At 35.4% G+C, this 23289-nt stretch overlaps 1 protein-coding gene across 8 annotated transcripts in view; it reads right to left on the bottom strand.

The window, feature by feature from the left end:
• The window catches only part of RAPGEF6 (Rap guanine nucleotide exchange factor 6), a 229205-nt gene that overhangs the window by 40381 nt on the left and 165535 nt on the right, over positions 1 to 23289 (bottom strand). For all 8 annotated transcript variants that reach the window (XM_036846996.1, XM_036846991.1, XM_036846995.1 and 5 more), the window contains 4 exons: positions 19211 to 19451; positions 11037 to 11194; positions 3501 to 3741; positions 1134 to 1517 (listed from right to left, as the gene is read on the bottom strand). In XM_036846996.1, coding sequence (XP_036702891.1) covers positions 1134 to 1517; positions 3501 to 3741; positions 11037 to 11194; positions 19211 to 19451 — 1024 coding nt within the window. The remainder of the gene's footprint in view (positions 1 to 1133; positions 1518 to 3500; positions 3742 to 11036; positions 11195 to 19210; positions 19452 to 23289) is intronic.

Genomic DNA, 23289 nt, shown 5'->3' on the forward strand with positions numbered 1-23289 from the left:
TCTTGTTTTAGACCCAGCTGTTAAAACCTGTGAGGTAGGTGGTGTAATTCCTGAATTTCACAGATAAGAAACTGGTCTTCAGTATTCCCTTGACACGTGAGAGGCAAGATTCAAATACAGGTGCAGTTGATTCTAAAGGTCACTCTATTAATCTCTATTCAATACTTCCTCCATAGTGCCTAGTTCAATTGCATCCACTCGTAAATTTCATAAAGGAGTTTCCTATTACCATGACAGATTTATGGTTAAAAAGTTCCTATAAAGATTCTAATTTTATCTCATGTATTAGGAACAAATCATAATTAATTTTTTGGAGGGTGTGCATAGATGGGATTAGTTAAGGTAGCTATTATGCTGCCATATACAAGCACATGGCCTTATAAATAGACCAAACTACCACTACCCTCCACCATTAAAATCAGACTTGCTTTAAGAGGAATCCCTCTGTTGGTCAGCATTGTGCTGGATGAGGGTCAGAAAATAAATTACCTAGACCTAGATTCTCATAAAAAGTGAAGAGAAGGAAGAAGATTCCCAGGAGCTCATGTAACCATCCACACTTCCTGGGCTTATAAACTTTGAAGGATTTTTACAATTCTTATGGCCCAGCTTTTGTCTGAGTGGCAACACATTCACTGATACCTTGTATAGTCTGTGGGAAACAGGAAGAGGTCACCAAATGGCTGCTGTTATTACTGTTGCTGCTGTTGTCACTTCAAAATAGCAATTGTAAGTTAGTGCATTAATACCATTAATTTTTAGTGCATTAATTTTTCAGTGTCAAATCATGGTGAGGCAGGTACTGCCTGTTGCACAGAAGTCTGATGATAAAGACAGCTATTGGGCATACATCCAAGAGGGTATAATACCTCAAAGGGGGAGAAAGGAAGAAAACTGGGAAGGCAATCACCTATACTTACCAAAAAAATGTTTAAGTGACTGAAAGATGGAAGAAACAAAAAGAGAAAAAAACCAGTCTCACCAGAATGGAAAATATATTAAATCTAACAATATTTATATAAACACATATTAATTGAACTTTTCTTCTCCTAGCCATTTAATACCTAAGAAGAAAATCAGCTTCATGTCCAGTATCATGACAAAACCATAAAGAAATATTTGTACAAATTTACCTTATTATTGCAAACATGGAATTGAAGTTCTTACATTCTCGACAATGAAGTGCAATTTTAATAAAATGTTTAATAATCTTCATTCGTTTGAGCTGATTTGATTCAGTTAAAATCTCTGAGGCCACCCAGAATGTCTCTTGGTTTACAATATCTTCAAATTCTTTCAAGTGAGTATTTCCTGTTTTTGAATCTAACTTAAAAAGGTCATCAATATATTCAGTAGGCTCAATATTACGAAATAAATCAAAGTCCCTCATTGACAGCTGAGTGGCCACCTCAATAGTACTGAGCTGCAGCATGGATAGTTGGCTTTCCTTAATTAGTTCTTGAGCATCTTCATCCGAACACAGGGTTTCTGTTTCCATGTTATTTTTTAAATAATACCTAAAAGGAAAAAAATTGTTTTTATAAGTGATTTCACATTTATAAGAACACTTTCCCTCTTTATCACTGTTGTCAAAATATTATACTGTTAATAACTTTTTGCCAGAAATGTCAGCAGAATATTAATTTAAAGATAAGACAGAGGGACTTCCCTGGTGGCACAGTGGCTAAGGCTCCGCGCTCCCAATGCAGGGGCCATGGGTTCGATCCCTGGTCAGGGAACTAGATCCCACATGCCGCAACTAAGGAGGCCGCCTCCTGCCACTAAGACCCAGTGCAACTAAAAAATAAATAAATATTTTAAAAAAAGATAAAATGGAAAATTAATATTTTAAATAAGACTTTGAAGTTTTCCTCTTATTCCGCCATTTAACATCTATTATTTTAAAGTGTAAAAATAATGTTGATTATGCTGTGAACTTAATCATTTTAAGAAACTACTCACATGACGTGTGAAGAATCATGTGTATATTCTTGAGAACAAAAGCTTTGTGAGGGCTCTATAAGGATACAGGACACATAATAGGTACTATACAAATACTTGTTCATGGACAGCATGAATAAACTCCTGAATCAAGACTGTTCACATCTCTACTCAGAAGTTGTTGCTGCACTCATTTCCTTCTTAACTCTAAATTTCCGAGAGAAGCAAAGAAGAATAAAACCCATAAAGGAGGGAAACTCTTCCACTACTGATTTCTCCCTTGATAAATCCAAAACCTCATTCCAGCAAATGGCACTGACCAGTAACCATAAAAAAGATCTTCATTTGCCTTTCACCTTTTTAGATGAACAATTTTATGGCACTTAAAAGCTAAGAGATGGGTTAAGTAAAGAATTCACAATTGGGAAATATACAGGGCTGTTGCTGCAGAAGAGGTTACATATTGCATCACATGTAGTTTTTACTTCATTCTTTTCTAACATACAACTTGATCTAAGCCTAAGTTTGCGTCCATCTATGTTTTATTGTCAAGGAACTATATTTCTTTTTCTTCTGCCTTTAAACTGTTCACATGCCTAAGAGATTACCATAAATAAGTGTTGAAACTCATACTACAGATAATAAAATTATATCTAACATTTAAAGTATGTTATGCTTATTAACTCATTTAATTCTCCTAACATTGCTCTGAGGTAGGTTCCATTATTATCATCCCACTGTATGAAGAGAAAATTCAGGCACAGAGAAACTAAATAACTTGCTCAAGGTCACATAGCCAGACCAGGGATTTGAATTTGGGCAGTCTGGCTCCAGGGTCCATGCTCTTAACCACTATGTAAAGCCAGCAAAGCAGCATTAACCCACTCTTTCTTAACAGCAACCATGATGGATAGTCATTTTAAGGTTTCCAAGGATCTCATCCTACATATGAATCTGGGCTCACTAAAAAGATTGCATTATTGTCAGAGAAAATCACCAGAGTAAAGAACAAATGTAGTACTAAAACTATCTTCTAGTTGATCAAATAATTTTCAGAGCACATTAAAAACATTTTAAAAAAGTTTTCCTGTATATCCATAAAAGGAAAACTACTAAGAAAAAGAATTATGAAAACTATGACTTCTTCTGCCCCAAGTACATACTGGTCATTTAAAAAGCAAATTTATAAATTAACATATATACACTCAGATACATACAAAGATATGGACCATCTAGTTTCCCCCTCTAAAAAACAGGGACTGGACTATACCAGTGGTTGTAAGACTTCATTTTAGCAGGAGGGCTAAAATATTTTAGAACACTATCCTCCCTTTCTTTCTCCCACTTTTGGGTAGCACTTATGAGTGCTAACACTCTAAGATTCTATTATACATAATTACGGAGACAACAGAAAGCTAAAAAAAGAGAAATACATGTTAATTTTAGAGAGAACTCAGTAGACCTAAAAACATGATGTTCCTACTTAAAGTACCTCTTTTAACATGGAATCTTCAAAAACACATGTAGAAATAAGTACATTCATTAATAAGCACATTCACCTTCCATTGAGCTGAATTCTATCAGCTAATTTGGAGAATTGGTCCGGAAGTCTTCTCTGTTTTATGACACCCTCAGGAGTAACAGAAACTTCACAGAGAGAATATGTGTCAGATGCACCAGTCAAACCAAATTCATGAATAGCTTGACAAACAACTTCTTTAGCTGTAGTGTCTTTACAGATGATAATGTAGCAACTTTGTTGATCTGCTTTGAAAACTCTTATAACTTGATCAGGAATATCTGTATAAATACAAAAATATGTCCTGTTATTTTCCAGAAAATGGCTTTTAAACTCTTCAAAAAATAATTTGGAAGACAATGATCTCTCTAAACAGTAATATACACATTTCTATTTCAGGAGGTTAAGAGAAATCATGGCTGCATTTATTAATAAATAAATGTATCTTTTCAGATGACAAAATATTAATATATGTTCACAGGAAAACACCAAGAAAAAGAGAAAAATCAGAGTCATACTATGCATACGATTTGGAAGCCACGAAATCTTTGTTTATTATAAACATTTTTATGCCATTAAATAGTCTTCAACAAAACATTTTTTAATGGAGGCATAGGACTTCACAATATGTATTTTATAATTTGAAATGATCCAAACCCTTAATCACAGACATTTACCTTGCATATCACTTTCCTTTATTATAAGTAACATTATGATAAATAATTGCCCCCACCCCAAACTCTCCCTGTAGATAAAGCTTTGCAGGCAAGCTGATTATTTCCTCAGGGAAAATCCAAAAAAAGAGAAATGCTGAGTTAGAGGGCATGCATATTGTTAAGGTTTTTGAAATATACTTCTGAACTGTTCTCCAGGACAGTTATAATATTTTATCATCCTAGGGTATAAAGAGAGCAATTTTAGTCACACTCTTATCAAAAACTGTTTATTAAAACTTTTTTTTCCATTTTGAAAGACCTACTGCATTTCTGCCCTCCAAAAATGTGTCACTATTTTATATTTCACTTCTTTGGTTACTGGTGAGACTCACTGGTTTAATGAACCATTATTATTCCTTTTTAAAAATACCTTTTGGTATTCTTCATGCTTTTTCCTACTGAGTTATACTAAAGACCAACACAGTCTACTATAAAGTGGCAAATGTCTTCCCAGAATTTATATTTATATACTTTAACACAGGAAAATTTTAAATATTCATGTGGTTAAATCTCAGTCTTTGCCTTTGTGATTTCTGCTATTAGTAAATAAGTCCTACTTTAAGATAAACGTTCATATATTATGTACATGTAAATAATGGTATTTTTCCCTCTTACTCTATCATATTTCTTTTTCTTCTTATATGGCATTGGCTAAAACGTCCTGAACAATGATCAATATGACAACAGTGGGCTAATTTTTTAATATAATTACATTTCTATTACATAATTTGCTACATAATTAAAAATAATTAAGTGAAAAGTGATTTAACAACATGAAAAACTGTTAAGTTTTTCCTTATGATAATAAATCGTTACAAAAATTTCTTTCATTTTAAATCAGGAGAAATGTATTATTGTGGATATTTTTGTCATGTGTGTAGTGGGGGTGGGCTGGGGATATTTTGGTGGCTCAAGTAATGGTATATTCTTTGCCTAGCATTACCTCCTTCTTAGCATTGTATACATTGTAAGATTAAGAGGAAAAGAAAAATTACAAATTCGTCTCAAAACCACCTGAAGTATAATCCTAGCTAAAGGAAAGAGAAGAATAATGAAATAGATGTGGGAGGAAATAATTTCACAGAATAAAGTATGCAGTGAGGCTGAGGACACAAAAAGACAGAGACTGACTCCCAGGACTGGAAGAGTCAACTGAATATAAATGAATACAATCCCAGGAAGAAGGATTCTTAGCCAACAGATATTTTGAATGTTCTGGGTCTACTGTCAAATTGGAAGCAGAATACTTCATCTATTCAGGTCTCCTTCGTAAGATGCACGCACCAAACTGCCTGTTCTTAAGGTAGGCAAAGATCTGAGTCACCAAACACCTCTTGTTCCTATTTCTTTGCAAATGAGTCAATCCTCAGCATGTTGCTGACATTATCAGGTTTCTAAGTCTACAAGGCGTAATGATGTAGGGTCTTAATCCATGTGAACGAGATGCTTCTCTACTCTGGGCTAGAAAATGTAAGAAGTTGGAAATTTCAGTTTTCCAAAAGAAAGATACTGGACAGAATAGTTTCATTATCCCTTTTAACTCTATAAAAGGTGTCAAACAACTACTATTATTATCTGTATTGTTCCTACCCTCTTCACAAAAATAGGTCTCAGTTGTCCAGGACTCTAGAGTTCGATTTGTTTACTAGGTCTTTGGGGGCTGAGCCTCAGCCAGCAGAGCTGGCTGACCTGGAAGGAATGGGGAGATGTTCTGATCCCTTTTATTAATTTCTTCAGAGAAATTTATTCACAAAGACAGGTTGGGAATTTGCATACATTTCTCTTGCTGCTAACATACTATAACATCTGGGAAGGAACAGATGTCTGTATCTTGTGTATCCTGCTAAACACTGTACTCTGTTACACTCTGTTAAATTCATACTCTGTTAAAACCACTTGTTTCACATGCAAAGGACAAACTGTCATATAGTCATATAAGTGGGATTCAGGCATCATAAATGGGTAGCTCTAGAACAGACCTGCAAATGGAATTATCCAAACGGTACTCCATAACCGAAACCTGGTGAATTCACCAAGATAATAAATGCCAAATTGGAAAACCATTTGTGAGACACTGGAGGAAAAAATTTCTCCACGCAGATATCAGTGTCAATGTAAACCTCTTTTTCCATTTTAGAATTGCTACCTCTTTTTCCATTTTAGAATTGCTTTTCCCATATATTTTCTTTACAAACATGTGTGTTAGCAGGAGAACATCATACATGCCAAACATAATACTTGGCACAAGGCAGACACTCAAATGTTAATTGTTTAGATGAATGGTAAATATGAAGTTAGAATAAAGTTGAATCAAGAAGAAAAAATGATCTAAACATTTCAAATTTTAGGCACAAAACTAGAATGCACATAAAAATATAATCCTGTAAGCAAAACAGACATTTAAAAAGAATCTTGAAGCAGTACAGCATTTATCAGTCTTATGATTCATAGTCCATAATAAAATTCTTACATAATAGGTAAATGAATTCAAGAACTGAAATTCAGATACCTGGACTTCCATTCCAACCCAAGGGCAAAATTTCTAGAGTGTTAACTATCTCTCATAAACAAAATTAAAAAATGAGATAAGTGAAGGATACATGTTTTGACCCTGAGATTACACTAAAAATAGAAGAACTTTTCAGGTATTTAACATGATCATTTAACAAAAGCAGAAGACTGCCTCTTCATTCTGCTTTAAATTGTTAATCACTGTACAAATATTTATGGAGTGCCAGTTATACATCATCAGTGTTCTAGGTGATGAAGATGAAGTAATAAATGATATTGACAAAGTCTCTGCTTGCAGAGATTTGCTTATATTCAAGAGAGTAAGCGGTGGTTCAAGGAAAGACACACAATAATCAAGTAAATAAGACAATCTGTATAGTGAAAAGTTCACAAAGCAAACACAGGATAGTGGTATAATGGTATGGATTAAGGATTGGCAAACTTGTTCTACAAAGGGTCAAACAGCAAATATTTTAAGTTCTGCAGGCCAAGAGGCAAAACAGATAATATTTCGTAGATACTTATATAACAAGAAAGAAAACAAATTTCCACAAAATTCTTGACAAAATTAAAAATATATTAATAATGCAAACCTACAACATGTAAAGATATGTAAACACAGAGGTTTAGGCAACACTGCAAACATCCACTAAAAGGGAACTGGTTAAACAACGTTATCAGATGTTCAAAAAATTGTGGTAGAATACATTCTGATACAGAAAGGTATTTACGGTACATTGCTAAGTGAAATGGGCTAAGTGGAAAAAAATTATATCATTTGGGGTGAAGGAAACGATACACACATTTTATGTGCTCTGAAATTTCTGGAAAGATACAGGAGTAAATGAACAATTCTTAATTCTGGAAAGCGGAGACTTTTATATTTTATCCTCCTTCTGCAAATAAAAACTTTAATATATGTTCCTTTTATAATTAAAAATTAGTTAAAATACTTGCAATGCAAAAAGAATTTGAAGTTTACTAAATATTAACGAAGTCAAATAAAAAGTTTGTGCTATTAAATAAAAAAGAGTAAGCAAAAAGTTCCATATGAAGACTCAGAAAAAAAAATTCAGTTTTAAAATCCTTTTAGCTACACTCTGAATTCTTCTTTTAGGCCTCATCTCACATTAAGTCCAAAAATTCTGAAAACACTTTTCACAAGTTACAGAATAGCATGTATACTCTAATTCTATGAGTATAAAAACATATATATTCAAAGAAAATGACTGAAAGAATACATGCCAGTTTACACTGGCAACCTTGTAAGTGTAGAGAAAAGTTCTGCTTTCTATTTCATTCAATTCTGTATTATTCGACTTTTAAAAATATAGTAAAATACTGCATACAAACATAAGCAATAAAATACCATAGTCTTCAAGATACTTACAGTAAAAACCAACAGCTGTAGGCAGCAAAAACAAAGCAAAACCATAAAAAAGTCAGCAATCAAAAAGCAAACTATTAAACAGTTCTGTACCTTTGTCCTTACTTTCTAATAACAATTTAAAACATGCAGCAAAAACATAACTGAGATGTAGACTGATAAAAGTCAAACTTGGCTGATGTCACACATGTACTACAATATACATACGTGATGTACACAGCTAACCTAAAATTCAGTGCTGCCATATATGATTTACGGAGCTGAATTTGGAATTAATTGGTAATAAATATTTTATTCAACATAAATACAAATAGCACGGCAGAAGACCTTTCGTAAAGTTGCTCATTTGGGGGTTTAAAAATATAATTTTAAGTTAAATTCCTCTCTTGTATGTGTTCATTTATATTGCTGATATGGACAAAGGCTGCATACTGAGCTTTGCAGACTGACCTTCTCTGAATAGATTTTAAAAGGGCATCTTCAGCCCTTTCAACATGTTTTCATTGAGAGAATTATGCAGTCAATCTGAAATCAAGTTGAGTAGTACATCCTCTTCAGAGATAAGAATTTCAGTGCCATGGGGCTTACAGTTTCTGAATTTTAGTAATTCCAACCTCTCTCTTCCTTTCGCTCCCCCAGCTAAATCCCCAACTTCTTCTCTCCCTCCTCTCCCTTCTACCCATCCCTTACCCACCCCGCAACCCAGCCACACTTCTAAATATGCCAGTGGCAAAAATATAGCCATAAATCAATAATCATAAGTCAATCAATCTACAAATCATATATCCCTAAATACTTGTCTTATTAAAGTACAGACGCATATTTAGTTTGTGCTTTTGCAGTGCTTAAATATTTTATTTGTGAACATAGTGTAAGAAGTACTGCTGTGGAACACACACACACACAGACACAGAAGTAAATTCCCATGCTACCACATGACAAGCAATGTAAGAGAGACAATGAAAATGTGCTAGAGATTTCTGGAAAAAGAGATACTGATTCTGCGTCAGAGGGACCTGGGATTCCCAGATGAGGTAACAACTGAGTTCAGCATTGAGGAATAAGAAACATTTCATGGGATATGCAGGGAGAAAACACCAAAGCTGGCAGACAATATGGGCAAAGAGAGTTCTGAAGGTACATGCCATACTCAGGAAAGACAGAAGAGGTAACAGTGGGGAGAATGGCAGAACAGGAGGCTAGAAAAGGGGTTGATAATTATGCTGTGAAAATTGGATACCAACAGTTACTAAGTTATTGTCTTTAGGCTCCAAACCCACGCTGCCCTGCCACAATGGGGCTGGGACCCTGCAAACCACATTTCTTCTTTGCCAACTGTCTCCCTCTTAGGTTCTGCCAACAAAGGGCACCAGAGGTAGACTGCAAGGTTAGAGGAAGAAGAGACTTGCTGCTTTATGTTCTTACTTGTGGGTATTTGGCTCTAGTATCACTCAAGCAACACTCCTTCACCCTGGTAGTGGCATTTCTTTCAAGTGCCAGAAGCTGAATCCAGTTTGCAGTTTCCTGTGATGCCTTAGTGCTTGCTTTTTTACCTTTTTACGTAGAACACGTTACTTTATACTTGGTAACAATTTCTGATATTAAACATATGGAGTGGTTTCTATCTCATGACTGAACCCGGAACTAATAGAAATCACTAGAAATTTCTAAGCCAAGTAACGACTCATCGAAACCTTCACTCTAGAAAGAACACTGGTAGTCACGTAGAGGGTAGGGTGTGTCAAAGACAGATTATTGGGTTTAGGAATCTCTCTGAAGAGGGAAAGAAGCAACTGAAATAAAAAGGAAGAAACAATGTGCAGAACAACTTTCTACTGTGTTTTTATGTTATGCCTTACATTTTAAATTTATGTTGCTGTATTAAAACATAAACTTTACTACTACATTTATACTTCCTCCTAATATTGAGATCTATATAATTGAGTTCTTCCCTTTTCCCACTAGCTGATAGAGATTTAGCATCAAAACTGAAGCTGAATCACAACTATGCCCATCTTTGTAGAGGTTTTTTTTTTTTTTAATTTTATAAGAGCACCTTTTATATTGTTATAAAATTTGGAGAATGGATTGGTTAAAATGTTGAAACCTGAGACTGGAGATATAAGTAGTGGTGAGTTTATGAAAGCTCTCACTTACCACAGCAAGAAATTTGGCTTATAAACTTTTGACAATTTTATCAAGTAGAAATGGGCTTACCTGCATGTAACAGAAAACCTAACAAAAGATTAAGCAAATGGACACATTTTTGTAGAGGTGTTTTTTTCCCTCCTCTCCTTGGACCCAAGTATATATTTCAGTTTTTAACTGCATGTGTCTTTTACTTAAAGCCATCTCAAATCCATTCAAATGGTGGATATATAAATAATTCTTCAAAGTGTTCCTTTGAAGTTACATAGTTAGATGACAATTTCTGCCTCTGAGCGTAAACAGATGCAGAAAAATAAACGATGTCCCACAATGAAAGTCTGAACACCAATGAAAAAGATGATATAGTACTTCAATTAACAATACTGTAGATAACAAAAACAACTTTAGCTTCAGGTGGTGGAGAGAAAAATCAGTGTTTCTAGAAAACTACTAACACATTTCTGTACATCACAGAGGAAGGTAAGTGAGACAACTTAGACTAAAATAATCTGTCTTATTCCTTTCCACATTCTGGGTGACATGTTTCTTGACTGAGAAGAAGTATCTCTGCTTTCATTCCATTGCTCTGATTAGGGTTACCAACAGATAATGTACTTCTCTTTCATATCGGAAGTACCACCACTCCAGTTTAGACAAAACGACATAATGTTCTCTTTAGCTTTTTTGCATTTAAGTCAAAATATAGAGGTGAGAAAAGAGGACTGCAAGCATATCCAGTATTTGTTGCACAAGGCTCAACCACCTATTTATCTGTCTGGTACCAACATGGCTGAATAAAATAAACAAAAATTACCTGAGGGATTAGAAAAATCCAGCATGCTGGTGGTAGGCTGCAGGAGATCAGGGCTGCTGGATGAGAGTGTTCCAGGGACAGGCATTATGGCCAAACTGTGCCTACAGTGTCTCGTTCCCACAATGCTGTCGTCCTGTGACTGGCTCAGGCCTCCATCACTTCAAAGGAATGTAATATATCACTTTAAAGTATTTGAGGGGTCTTAATAGCATACATTTCTGTTCCCTGTGCACTAAGACATAATAGGACCAATTCAAAGTAATGATTTTAAAATAGTACAGCAATTTAAAAAATAGGACAAGTGTAATAATGAAAATGGCAATAAAGTGTTTTTTAACAATTACACTCAAATAAAATTTAACTTACACATCTAGGTAATTCTACTACAGTTGACCCTTGAACAACGCAGGTTGAACTAAGCAGGTCCACCTATGCACGGATATTTCTCAATAGGAGTAAATACTACAGTACTAAACGGTCCGTGGTTGGTTGAATCTGCAGATGTGAGGAACCACAGACATGTAGGGCCAACTATAAATTTTACATGAATTAACCCCTGCATTGTTCAACGGTGGAATGTACATTGTAGAGAAATGTTTGTATTTCATATTTAGTTTCTGCTGGTTTTGGTAGAGAAAATGAACCTGAGTGGGGAGTCCTTGAGGTCTGCCAGTTTCATTAGACACTAATATATATACCCAACAATGCACAGGGCTGCAGCAAGGTTCATCCTCTTGACGGAAAAGCTTGGCAACCTTCTAGGCAAAGGATGGAGTTGGGTGTGAACCCAAGCCAAAAATATGGCAGGTTGTAGAAAACAGTGGGGTCAGGTTCAAGTGACAAAATAAGACAGGTTGTAGAAAACAATGGGGCCAGGTTCAAGTGACAAAATAAGACATGAGTCACCTGGGAACTGCTCAAACCAGCAAGTACAGAGAAAAGAAAACAGGAAGACGACATAGAAAATAGCAAACAAACAACGAGAGCAATTTATGTGACAAATAGAAAGGAGAAGGAAAAAGAGGACCAAAAATGAAAATAGAAGAAAAAGAATTTTACAGTCTCTAGTTTATTCTAAGGGTATATTATTTCTAGTGTGATCTCTCAAGTCTAGTTATTTGGCTGTTCCCTAGATGAGAACATCAAAACCAAAGCAGAAAGCAAGTCATCGAAAGTTAACTGCCTGTAAAGGTTTCAAAAACAAGTATCAATTAAATGGTCATATTTAAGCAAATATTTTCTTTAAAATATTTTAGAGGTGTTAACTAGGCAATTCTAAAACCATTTAAGAAAAAAAAAAACAACAAATAAATGTAACCCTGTCACTTAAGGTTTAGATATCCCCAAAAGTTCTATAAAACATAGGATAAGCAAAACAGTCCTATACAAACATAGGACAGCAATGAAGACTTCCGTCAGCATCAACAACCAAAATACCACTTAGTTCTAAGCATTGGTTTTAACTGGTTAAAACCAATGCTTTGGGTTAATATTAATTCCCATCTATATTTTTTTCAATGTAGCATTCTACCCAGTATTTGCTACATATACAAACAGTTATCACAGAATACTTACCTATTATCTTGGGATGGATTAATAAGGTCTGAGTGATATGGGATACTTCCTGAATATGTTAGGAGTTAAAAATAGGATGCAGGCAGATTAGGAAACTATGTAAGATGGAGTTTAGAGGACTGTTAAATAAACAGCTAAAGGACTGTTAGGAGCCAGACAAGGATGAGAGCCAGGACAAGACAGAGAGAGAGAAGTCAGGGAGAAGCATGAAGGCATGGAAAAAAGCAAAGATAAGTGTGTCAAGAGCAAGCTATGTCAGACAGACCTGGGTTATTAGCTGTGTGACCTCAGGGAAATTTCTTTCTGTTTCTGAACCTTGGTTACCTCCAAAATTGTGAATAATACTATTGATCCCCCAGGACTATGGCAAAGATTAAATTAGGTAATGTAGGTGAGCATTTTGGCACAGAGAAAAACAGGATTCCTACTTTTAAGAAGATAGTAGTACTTTTACTGAAATTAAAATAGAATAATACAGGGACTTCGCTGGTGGCACAGTGGTTAAGAATCCGCCTGCCAAGGCAGGGGACACGGGCTCCAGCCCTGGTCTGGGAAGATCCCACATTCTGTGGAGCAACTAAGCCCATGCGCCACAACTACTGAGCATGCACTCTAGAGTGCGCGAGCCACAACTACTGAAGCCCGTGTGCCTACAGCCTGTGCTCCACAATAAGAGAAGCCACCGCAATGAGAAGCCTGTACACTGCAACGAAGAGTAGCCCCGCTCGCCGCAACTAGAGAAAGCCCGCGTGCAGCAACGAAGACCCAACACAGCCAAAAATAAAGTAAATTTATATATATTAAAAAACAAATAGAATAATACATACCTAGGAAGGATTTTACACAATTCACACTGAGAAACAGAGGGGGGCAGGGTGGGTACAACAGGTAAAGGCACTACAGAAAGAGGAAACGCTTTCCTGGGGGAGAGAATGCAGTCTAATCTTACAGATAAAGCAAAGGGAATATTTTATTTGACAAGAAATTTTTATTTATGTTAAGTTGGTTCCTTACAATTTTTTTTAAAGATTTTTTTGATGTGGACCATTTTTAAAGTCTTTATTGAATTTGTTACAATATTGCTTCTGTTTTATGTTTTGGTGTTTTGGCCGAGAGGCATGGGGGATCTTAATTCCCCGACCAGGGATCGAACCCGCACTCCCTGCATTGGAAGGCGAAGTCTTAACCACTGGACTGCCAGGGAAGTCCCGGTTCCTTATAATTAGGTATGTATTCCTAAAGATCAGCGCTAAATGTTTTAAGATTAGGTAAGAGAAAAAAAGGAGGGGGGCTTTCACACATATTTTATTTACAGCTTTGTAAGTATTTTGGCAACAATTCATATTACATAAAAAATAAAGATTTTAAAAAATACAAGTCTTTCTTTGATTTCTGAAAACAAACCTGCCAGTTAGTTTTTGGACACAGAGAGTCAGGTAAATAAATCCAAGGAAGCAAACTGTTAAAAAGATTATCTGGTCCTACTAACAACCAAAGTGGAAACAACCTTAACAATGTTAAAAAGTTACAATTTTCTATTAAAGAGAATTGGCTGTCACTTGCAATAATCTGGAATTTACTACAGAGACTCAGAAGTGCATGAAATACTAAAAGTCTTTACCTCTCTTACTGATGTTATTTAGCATTACCTCTGCTTTTTAATAAGCAATAGCTATGACACTGCACAGTTAAAATAATATAAAGCTGGTTACAAATTCATGGTAATTAAGGTGAGAACATATATAAATGAAAACTATACTAATGTTAGGTACAACCCCTGCTATGACATTAATGAAATAGAATCTAATTGACAAAATATCCATGCTTGCTTGGAAGCTGAATTTATAAAGCCTATTTGCAAATAATTATGTCATTTCTTACCAGAACAGTCTCCTAACAAGGTGATGCACTAACAGAAACAAGATAGTTTTGAAAAATTCCTCAATAATTCCTGATACTGAATTTACTTAGAATAAAAGTATATTTTAGTTTCATTACATGAAACTAAAAAGGCTGCATAAATATCATCAATATGCAAATAAAAAATAATCCCAATATTAAAAGCAAACAAGGAAAGAATGCTGACAACAAATGGAAAGAAAAAGCTAATTCCTAATAAGCAAACAAGGCAGTCTACTTCTGGGACTGTTACAATGAATTATATACTTAGACAATCCATGATGAAAGAAAACAAAAGGTATGATTCAGATTTCCTGAACTGTGAAATATTTCCAGGTCAAGAAAATCCACATTGCTATGTCTTAATTTACAGATGTTATTCAAAATCAATCAGTGTTTTTTTTTTTTTCACTTCTAATTTTCAGGAGTATTCTTTCATTTTAAAATTATGTCATGGTTAGGGGTTTGGGGAATTACCTATTCTTATCTCAACTATTTGTTCCTTCCTTACATTCATTTTTTTTACTCCTCTCACAGATGTGGACATTCTCTCTTACAGTATTTCTATGACAACTCATGCCCTACTCTTAAAGTGGGTGCTGCAAAAGGCAGAGCCAAGTGCCCCTTCCAAAGAGTCCTGACACATAGGAGCCATCAAGAAATTGTGGAATTAAACTCATAAAAAATTTTTCTCAATTAAAAAATATACAGGGGCTTCCCTGGTGGCGCAGTGGTTGAGAATCTGCCTGCCAATGCAGGGGACACGGGTTCGAGCCCTGGTCTGGGAAGATCCCACATGCCGCGGAGCAACTAAGCCCGTGAGCCACAATTACTGAGCCTGCGCGTCTGGAGCCTGTGCTCCGCAACAAGAGAGGCCGCGATAGTGAGAGGCCCGCGCACCGTGATGAAGAGTGGCCCCCACTTGCCACAACTAGAGAAAGCCCACGCACAGAAACGAAGACCCAACACAGCCAAAAATAAATAAATAAAAATTAAAAAAAAAAAAAATCTTTAAAAAAAAAAAAAAATATATATATACAAACCAAAAAATTTTTAAAATACAAAAAACAAGCAAGCAAGCAAGAAATGGAAAATTTACCTATAAAGCTACTTAGAGAAAACCACAATCAACCTTCTTCCTTCTAGTCATTTCGTGGAAAATAGCACAATTTATTTAACCAGCCTTTTGCAACTGGACATTTAGGGTTTTCCAATTTTGTTTTATTATGAATAATATTACTAAGAACATCTGTATATAAATCTTCATCTAATTATTATCAGAAATTGAATTACTGAATCAAAGCTATGAACATTTTTAAAGCTCTTACTAAAAAAAAAATGCCCAAATGCTTTATAGAAAGGTTGCATCATTTTATGTTCCCACAGCAATCTGAGCTTATTATCTCTCTTGCATTATCAATTCAGAAACTGACTATTCTAACAACCTGTGGTGAAACAAACAATATTCCATTTAAAACTGTGTACCCTTGTTTATTATTATTATTTTAATTTTTGGCCTTGCTGCACAGCTTGCGGGATCTTAGTTCCCCATCCAGGGATTGAAGCCAGGCCCATGGCAGTGAAAGCGCTGAGTCCTAACCGCTGAACGGCCAGGAAATTCCTTATCCTTGATTATTACTGATTCAGAACATCTGATTCATGTTCTCTGTTTTTCTACTGAACTTCTAGTGTGTGTGTGTGTGTGTGTGTGTGTGTGTGTGTCTGTGTGTGTGTGTGTGTGTGTGTGTGTGTGTGTGTGTGTGTGTGTGTGTGTGTGTGTGTGTGTGTGTGTGTGTGTGTGTGTGTGTGTGTGTGTGTGTGTGTGTGTAGCAAAAGGGATTGTCTGCATTAATCTGTAATGATTTAGTGCAAAGAACACACATTCTCAAAAATGCAAAGTAGCCAGCCTGAATTGTAAAATGACAAATTCATTCTCTCTGTAAAATAGGGTCCAGTAGAAAAACGTAAAATAATTTGTTTTGGGGGGTATTTATATAATTATTTATATAAAATATAATTTATAAAATTATTAGCATTATGTTTAGAAGAGATAACCAGTTTAATATTAACTCCCAAAGGGCAGCATTTTATTCATATTTGTATTCACAGCCAACAGCCTCCTGCTGGCACAAAGGAGACAATAAATGCTTGCTAACAACAACAAAAAAATCCCTCTGAGTTTTAAGTAAAACGATTTTTATTAGATCTTTCATTTTGGGAGGTCCTAATATAAAGAAATAATGCTTGAAAATTTAACTGCTCCTGGCTACCTCAATTTCCTGCCTCCTGCTGTAAGCAAAGATAGAATCCAACTGGAGTAACCAATTTCCACTTCTGAAGGAAACATTATAGAGATGAGATGTTGATTTAGATGCCTGACACTTGAATATAGCTGGGTGAAATGTGACACAGACAAGCTAAAGTTAGTTGCAATCACAGTGTTCTCTGGCTTTTCATGACACACGTCACAACTGTGCCACAATGTGTTCAAAATGAGACCCTGTTAAAGGAGATACATGTATTCCAGACCAAACACCCAAGGTTTTCTGGAAATGGAACTCAGAGCATTACCTCCTGAGGAACTCCCCTTGTGAACTCTTTTCTGCCTTCTGGTCCTCCATTCCTTTCTCTTTTCCTCAGTGCCTTCATGCAGCCTTTCTGTCATCCAAAACTGTCCCCAATCTCTTCAGTGTGGGCTGGTCCCTCTAATATTTTCCTTATTCAATTCTCATTTGTGAGAAGAAGCTTATTCTTACAGTGTTTGCCATGCTGCTGTCGTACTACAGTATGCTCTATATTAAAAGAATCTTGCTATTTTAAAGTTATGATATTTTATAAACCTCAAGGAGAACAGTTCACTCAAAAAGGAATGAGTAATAAACTTTCTAGAAACGAGAGACATTATGAATACAGCTCAGGATGTTTCAATCCTCTGTGAGCCCCAAATTAAATGAAGAATAAACGTGTTTCCCTGAATTGAAAATAAAAACTCATGAAGAAGAGCATTTTCTGACCAGGAAATTCTTGAGATCTTTAATTAAAAGATGAGAGCTGACATTCACCTTGTTCCAAGTTGCCTTCTAATTAATTGCCTTGCTATTACTGCTACATTGTGCTCCACCTTCAACCCCAAATCACTATCAGAGCTAAAAGAGAGCTCTTCCTCAAAGATCTTACCACAAATCTTACCACATCATATGCCTTTGATGGCTCCCTATTATGACATGGTGAAGTCCATATCTTTAGCATAATATTCAAAATCCTTCACTTACCTATCTATCATGCTTCATCTTTAGGTGTGCACTGAGAAACACAGTCTACTCAAACCTACCAAGCTTGCTCCCGCCTTTGTACACATCAAAACATTTATCACCCTGTAATGGACCACTTGCCTAGTTTTCCCTTTTAGATGATCAGCTCTTGCAGGGCAAGAAACTTGTTCTACTTCCAATATTTCTGTCTCTGGATATTGTGCCTATTTTATAATAAATGTGTGAAGAATAAAGGGTTCCTGCTATGAATTCCTTAAAGGCAGGGACTACCTCTTTCCAGCTCTATAATTAATATCTGGAACAGTGCCAAAAACTCTCAGGAGCCCCAAATTAAGTATTTTCTTTGAATATGCTTTCTTTTCTCTTTTTTTCCCCCCCTGATTCATTGTCTTAATTCAACAAATACTGAGTGACTACTATGTGGTAAGTACTGTATTTGATTAGAACATTTGTGATTACTTTAGAAAGTAGATAATATAAAATATACACAGATATAATATATACTAGAGTAATTCCAAGTCATGACCCTGTATTCATTTTATCAGTATTTTACAGGCTTTAATTTGCATTTAAGTTCCTGAAGTTTTACTAAGTTTTGGTGACATTTCATTTTGAAAATAGAAATAAATTTGATTGAAAAGGTCAGCTTTAGAATTCAGGAAGGAATAAATTGTGCAATAAGAGAAAGATGATTTAAAAGGCAAAAAAATAGGGCTTCCCTGGTGGCACAGTGGTTAAGAATCCACCAACCAATGCAGGAAACATGGGTTCGAGCCCTGGTCCGGGAAGATCCCACATGCCACGGAGCAACTAAGCTCGTGCACCACAACTACTGAGCGTGCATTCTAGAGCCCGCGAGCCACGACTACTGAGCCCGCATGCCACAACTACTGAAGCCTGCGTGCCTAGAGCCTGTGCTCCACAACAAGAGAAGCCACCGCAATGAGAAGCCCGCGCACTGCAACGAAGAGTAGCCCCCGCTCGTCGCAACTAGACAAAGGCCACACGCAACAACAAAGACCCAATGCAGCCAAAAATAAATAAAATAAAAAAATAAAATTTTTAAAAAAAGGCAAAAAAATAGTATCAGTGAATATGTCCCAAGTTTTAAGGTGTCCAAATTTGTAGATCAAGGGACTGATATTGGACCAAAAATATACAAAAAAAGATTTCATAAAATAAAACGAGCAATCTTTTCTAAAATTCAAAACAAGGCTAATGGAAGAATACATAATCTAACAATGGTAACTTCTTGGAAGTGATGAGGAGACATTTAGAATTTACTCTTACTTATTTACGGATTGCTTGTAGATTTTATGATGCAATAGTTGTATAAAAAACAAAACTGACCCAAAACTTCCCTTCTCCCACAAAAATCTTTACGGTCAATAGGAAAATGCCTACATGACTAAGATTGCTGTTACCTACCTAAACAGTTTTGGAGGCAAGATACTAAATCGTGTTTTATCCAAAATTTTCCTGATTTTGTTTCTTCCACCTGAAACAGTGTTTGCTTTTATTTTCTTGTTTCCTTTCTCCTGTGATGTCTGTTCAATATCTCCTGGTACATCCTGGATTGAGTGGCGATTACTTTTTTTTTCAGCAATTTTGGGAATATGAGGAACACCAGATTTCTCTTGTTCGGTCCTAGTAAGCAACTCTTTGAACACTGTGGAAATAAATAAATAAAACTGTCATTTCTTTTCTTTTCATTAGAAAGTTTTTATATCCACAACAAATTTTAAAAATAAACATAGTTGCTTTCTATCACTGGGCCTTTCACAGCCTCATTCATTAAAACTCATTTCATTACGAAATTTATACTCACCCTTTATTAATCAGCTATATCCATTTTTCAGCTTTTATACCTGACTGTACTTATGATGTTGTCCAACAGTGATAAAAGAAATTCACTGGGGAAAACATAAATGAAGCAGGCAGATTGCCAGCATGTTTCAAAAGCCCAAGGTTCCTATTTAGGTAATAAGCAGTATAATTGCTAATCAACCCAGATTTTATAGAAATAGATAATTAGATTCTATTATTTATATGTTATCCCTCATCATTTGAGATGAGATATAAGTACTATAAGTCAGGCCCTGTTTTGTAAAATTTAGCCATCAACAAAATGGGAAGAGCTCTGCTGGACCTGCTTTTACCAGAAATAAATAGTACTAAATTTTGTAATATATGACAATTTCCTCAAGGTAACATCTGTGAGACTTAATTCAGTAGAGTGAAAGCCACTAAGCATTCACTACAGCGGTCTGAAGTAAAAAACCAAGCATTTATAGATAACTTTCTATCAATCCTAAGTCTGGTGAGTTATACTTCATCCTTAAGGAAAGTACAAGCACAGTGGGGCATTTGCCTTTCCAGCAATCTCTTTGCCTAGATCCAGGCAAGCTTATGAAAAGCACAGTTTCTGTCTTCAAGATAACAGAAATCTTTGGGAGTCACCTTTCAAAGATACCTTGCTTGATTAAAATACAGTAAATTCTTTTCAGTCGTCTTAAAAAATTTCACTTTATTTTAAGCCACGTGGTAAAAATAAAAATGCTTTTTTGAGCTAAAATCAAGATACTCACCAATTCAAAAAATATTTACTGACCTACGAACACGTCAAGCACTATGCTAGATGTTTGCAGATTCCTCCTGTTGTGAAACATAGTCAGTCAAAGATATATGGTACAGAGAGAACATAACGCGAGGAACTAGTTAAGAGAGCAAGAAAGGGAAAATTGTCCTTCATTAAGTCACTGTGTTAAGAAGAGATCAGTAAAGTGAGTTGATTTTAACTAGGCAAAGGGAGAAGAAGGATTAATTCTAGGTAGAGGAAATCTCAAGTTTAAAGTACCTGTGGTAGAAGGAAAATTCAAGAAAATGAAGATGACTGAAGAACAAGGTAGAGAAAGGGCTTGATAATGCTATGGTAAGGTGTCTGAATTTTCTGTTAAGAGCAACAGGAAATCTCTGGGCAGCAGATATCCCTGGCTGCAGTGTGTATGTAAGGTGACTCAAGAGTGTAAAAAGTAGTTTATATCTTCACTGGACTTGTGTATATAAGTAAAAATCTGCAGAGCTTGTGATTTGTAGATAAAGAAATGATTGTGTTAAACTAAAAAAAAATAGTGAGGGACAAAAATTAATGTCAGTAAGCAAATGTAATTACAATACCATTAAACATCAATATCAGATATAATATATGAACCAAAAATGAAGGTGTCCAAGAATTAATAAAAGAAATGTTTAATAAATTTGACTACACAAAGATTTAAGATTTCTCTCTCTACATATATGTATGTGTGTATGTGTATTTATACACACAACCCAAAACAAATGAACAAACAAAGAAAGTCAAAAGACAACTGGGGAAAAAATTTGCAACCCTTAGGACCAAGAGATACTGTTATTTATTTATAAGGCATTCAAACAAATCAATAAAAGATGAATAACTCAACATAAAAATGGACAAATGAAGACTGTTCATAAAGAAGAAATGTTAGCACATAAGAAAAGTGCTCAACTTCCTTCATTATTAAAGACTGTATATCAGGAACTGTAAAGTTGATTATACCCACTGCAGAGGCATTCTTATACATTGATGAATGAAGTGTACATAGACTGGGGAAACTTTTAGAAAGTAAAACCACAGTAATTATAAAAGTAATTCCACTCTGAGGAATTTATCTTATAGCTATATCTATATAAACATAAAAGATAAGTACAAAGGATTATTACATCATTGTAAATAGCAAAAACTATAAACAACCTAAAACATCCATCAATATGACATCAGATCAATAGATTATGATAATAGTGTGATGGAATTCGATGCAATAACAATTACACAAGAAGTAAACCTGTATGAAACTGCTGTGGAAAGGTATAGAATATTGTACACAATATGGTCCCACTGGGTGGTGTCTTTCTTTAGTACTGTAATTTACAAAACATGCATGTATTACTTTTATTAAACAATTAAAATGCTAATAATAAAATTATCTGACTGGTTGGATTTTTAAAGATGTTAGAAAGTTGTGAAAAGTAAGAGGAATGGATGAATAAAAACTCCAGAGCAGGAAGAGGGTAAACTGAGATTGCCAGCTGTTTTCTTCTCTGGGGACATTGCTGAATCTAAATATAAACAAAAGGTGAGGCTCAGGTGGAAGGACTCTACTAGAGGAAAGAGAAGTTTTGATGGCTGCGAGTACTGGCAAGAAAACTGGAATACAGAGAGGCACCAAAGCAGTGTCACTTTTCTTCATGAGATATCTCTATTAGTAAGACAAGGCATGAGGCTGGAAATTTCTTAGACTCTCATGGTACTCAGGAGACAAAGTCACACAACAGGGAGAGACTTCCAACAAACACACAACAGATTTATCTGCTTGGGGTGGGAGGCTGAAGAGCTAAGCTCAAAATCTCTGAAGGGAAAAACTTACAAAAAAAGGAGACAGAAAGGTACCAGATTCTGAATCAAGAGATTGGAGGTGGGGGAGGAGGTAGGAGGACAAGGTTGAATAAGCAGAGTCAAATTTCCCACAATCTCTGAGTTGTTAGAGACAAAGTTCCATTAGAGCAGGGGCCTACATCAAGCACGTGACAAGTCTCTCAACTTGAAACCAATGGACACAGTCTAAGTAATTCTGCAACCCAGCCTGACCCAGCTCAATTCCGCTTACCCTATGTGATTAAACAGAGGAAATGGCAAATCCTATCTGTGAGAAAATACTAATTTCACTACTAAGGTTCCTTTGTATACAAAGTACAGCATACAATAAAAATTTTAAGACTCACAAAGAAAGAAAATAGCCAGAGGGAAAAACAGAATAAAAGATAATCCAAATGTTAGAGTTAACACACAAGGACTTTATAATAACCATTACAAATATATTAAAGAACATAGAGGAAAAGAGATAAAATGGATGAAAAGATGAAGAAAAAGATGAAGAAGTGCAACAGAGAACTGGAGATTCAAGTGGATATTCCAGAACTGAAAAATATCTAAAATTAAATTCAGTGCATGCATTTATCAGTAGACTGCATACAGCAGAAAATAGGATTATTTTCTTAAACACAGGTCATTACAAAATACCCAAACTGAAAGAAAGAAAAAATTGGAAAGAATAGAACAGAATGTAAGAGATAGATGGGATGCAAATCTTCTAACATATAAGTAACTGATTTCCCACACGGGAGGGAAAGAAAAGGGGCAGTAGTAATTAATAATGGCCATGAAATTTTGAAAACTGATAAGCAAACAACAATGCACAAATTCAAATGCTGAGCAAACCCCATACAAAATAAATACAAAGAAAACTGTGACGAATCCTTGTTACAGTTAAAACTGCTCTGAGTCGTATTTGCATCCCATGGGAAATGCTGGTATTTTTGTTTAGCCTTCTGCGGGTTGTGGTTCCAGTGTTCAATTTTCAAAGCCTCTGCAGTGCTATACAGATCTGTCCACTTTGTACCACCTAGTGGTCAGTCTGGGACCTGAGTAG

Source organism: Balaenoptera musculus, chromosome 3, assembly GCF_009873245.2.
Source record: "Balaenoptera musculus isolate JJ_BM4_2016_0621 chromosome 3, mBalMus1.pri.v3, whole genome shotgun sequence".
In the NCBI taxonomy this organism is placed as follows: Eukaryota; Metazoa; Chordata; class Mammalia; order Artiodactyla; family Balaenopteridae; genus Balaenoptera; species Balaenoptera musculus.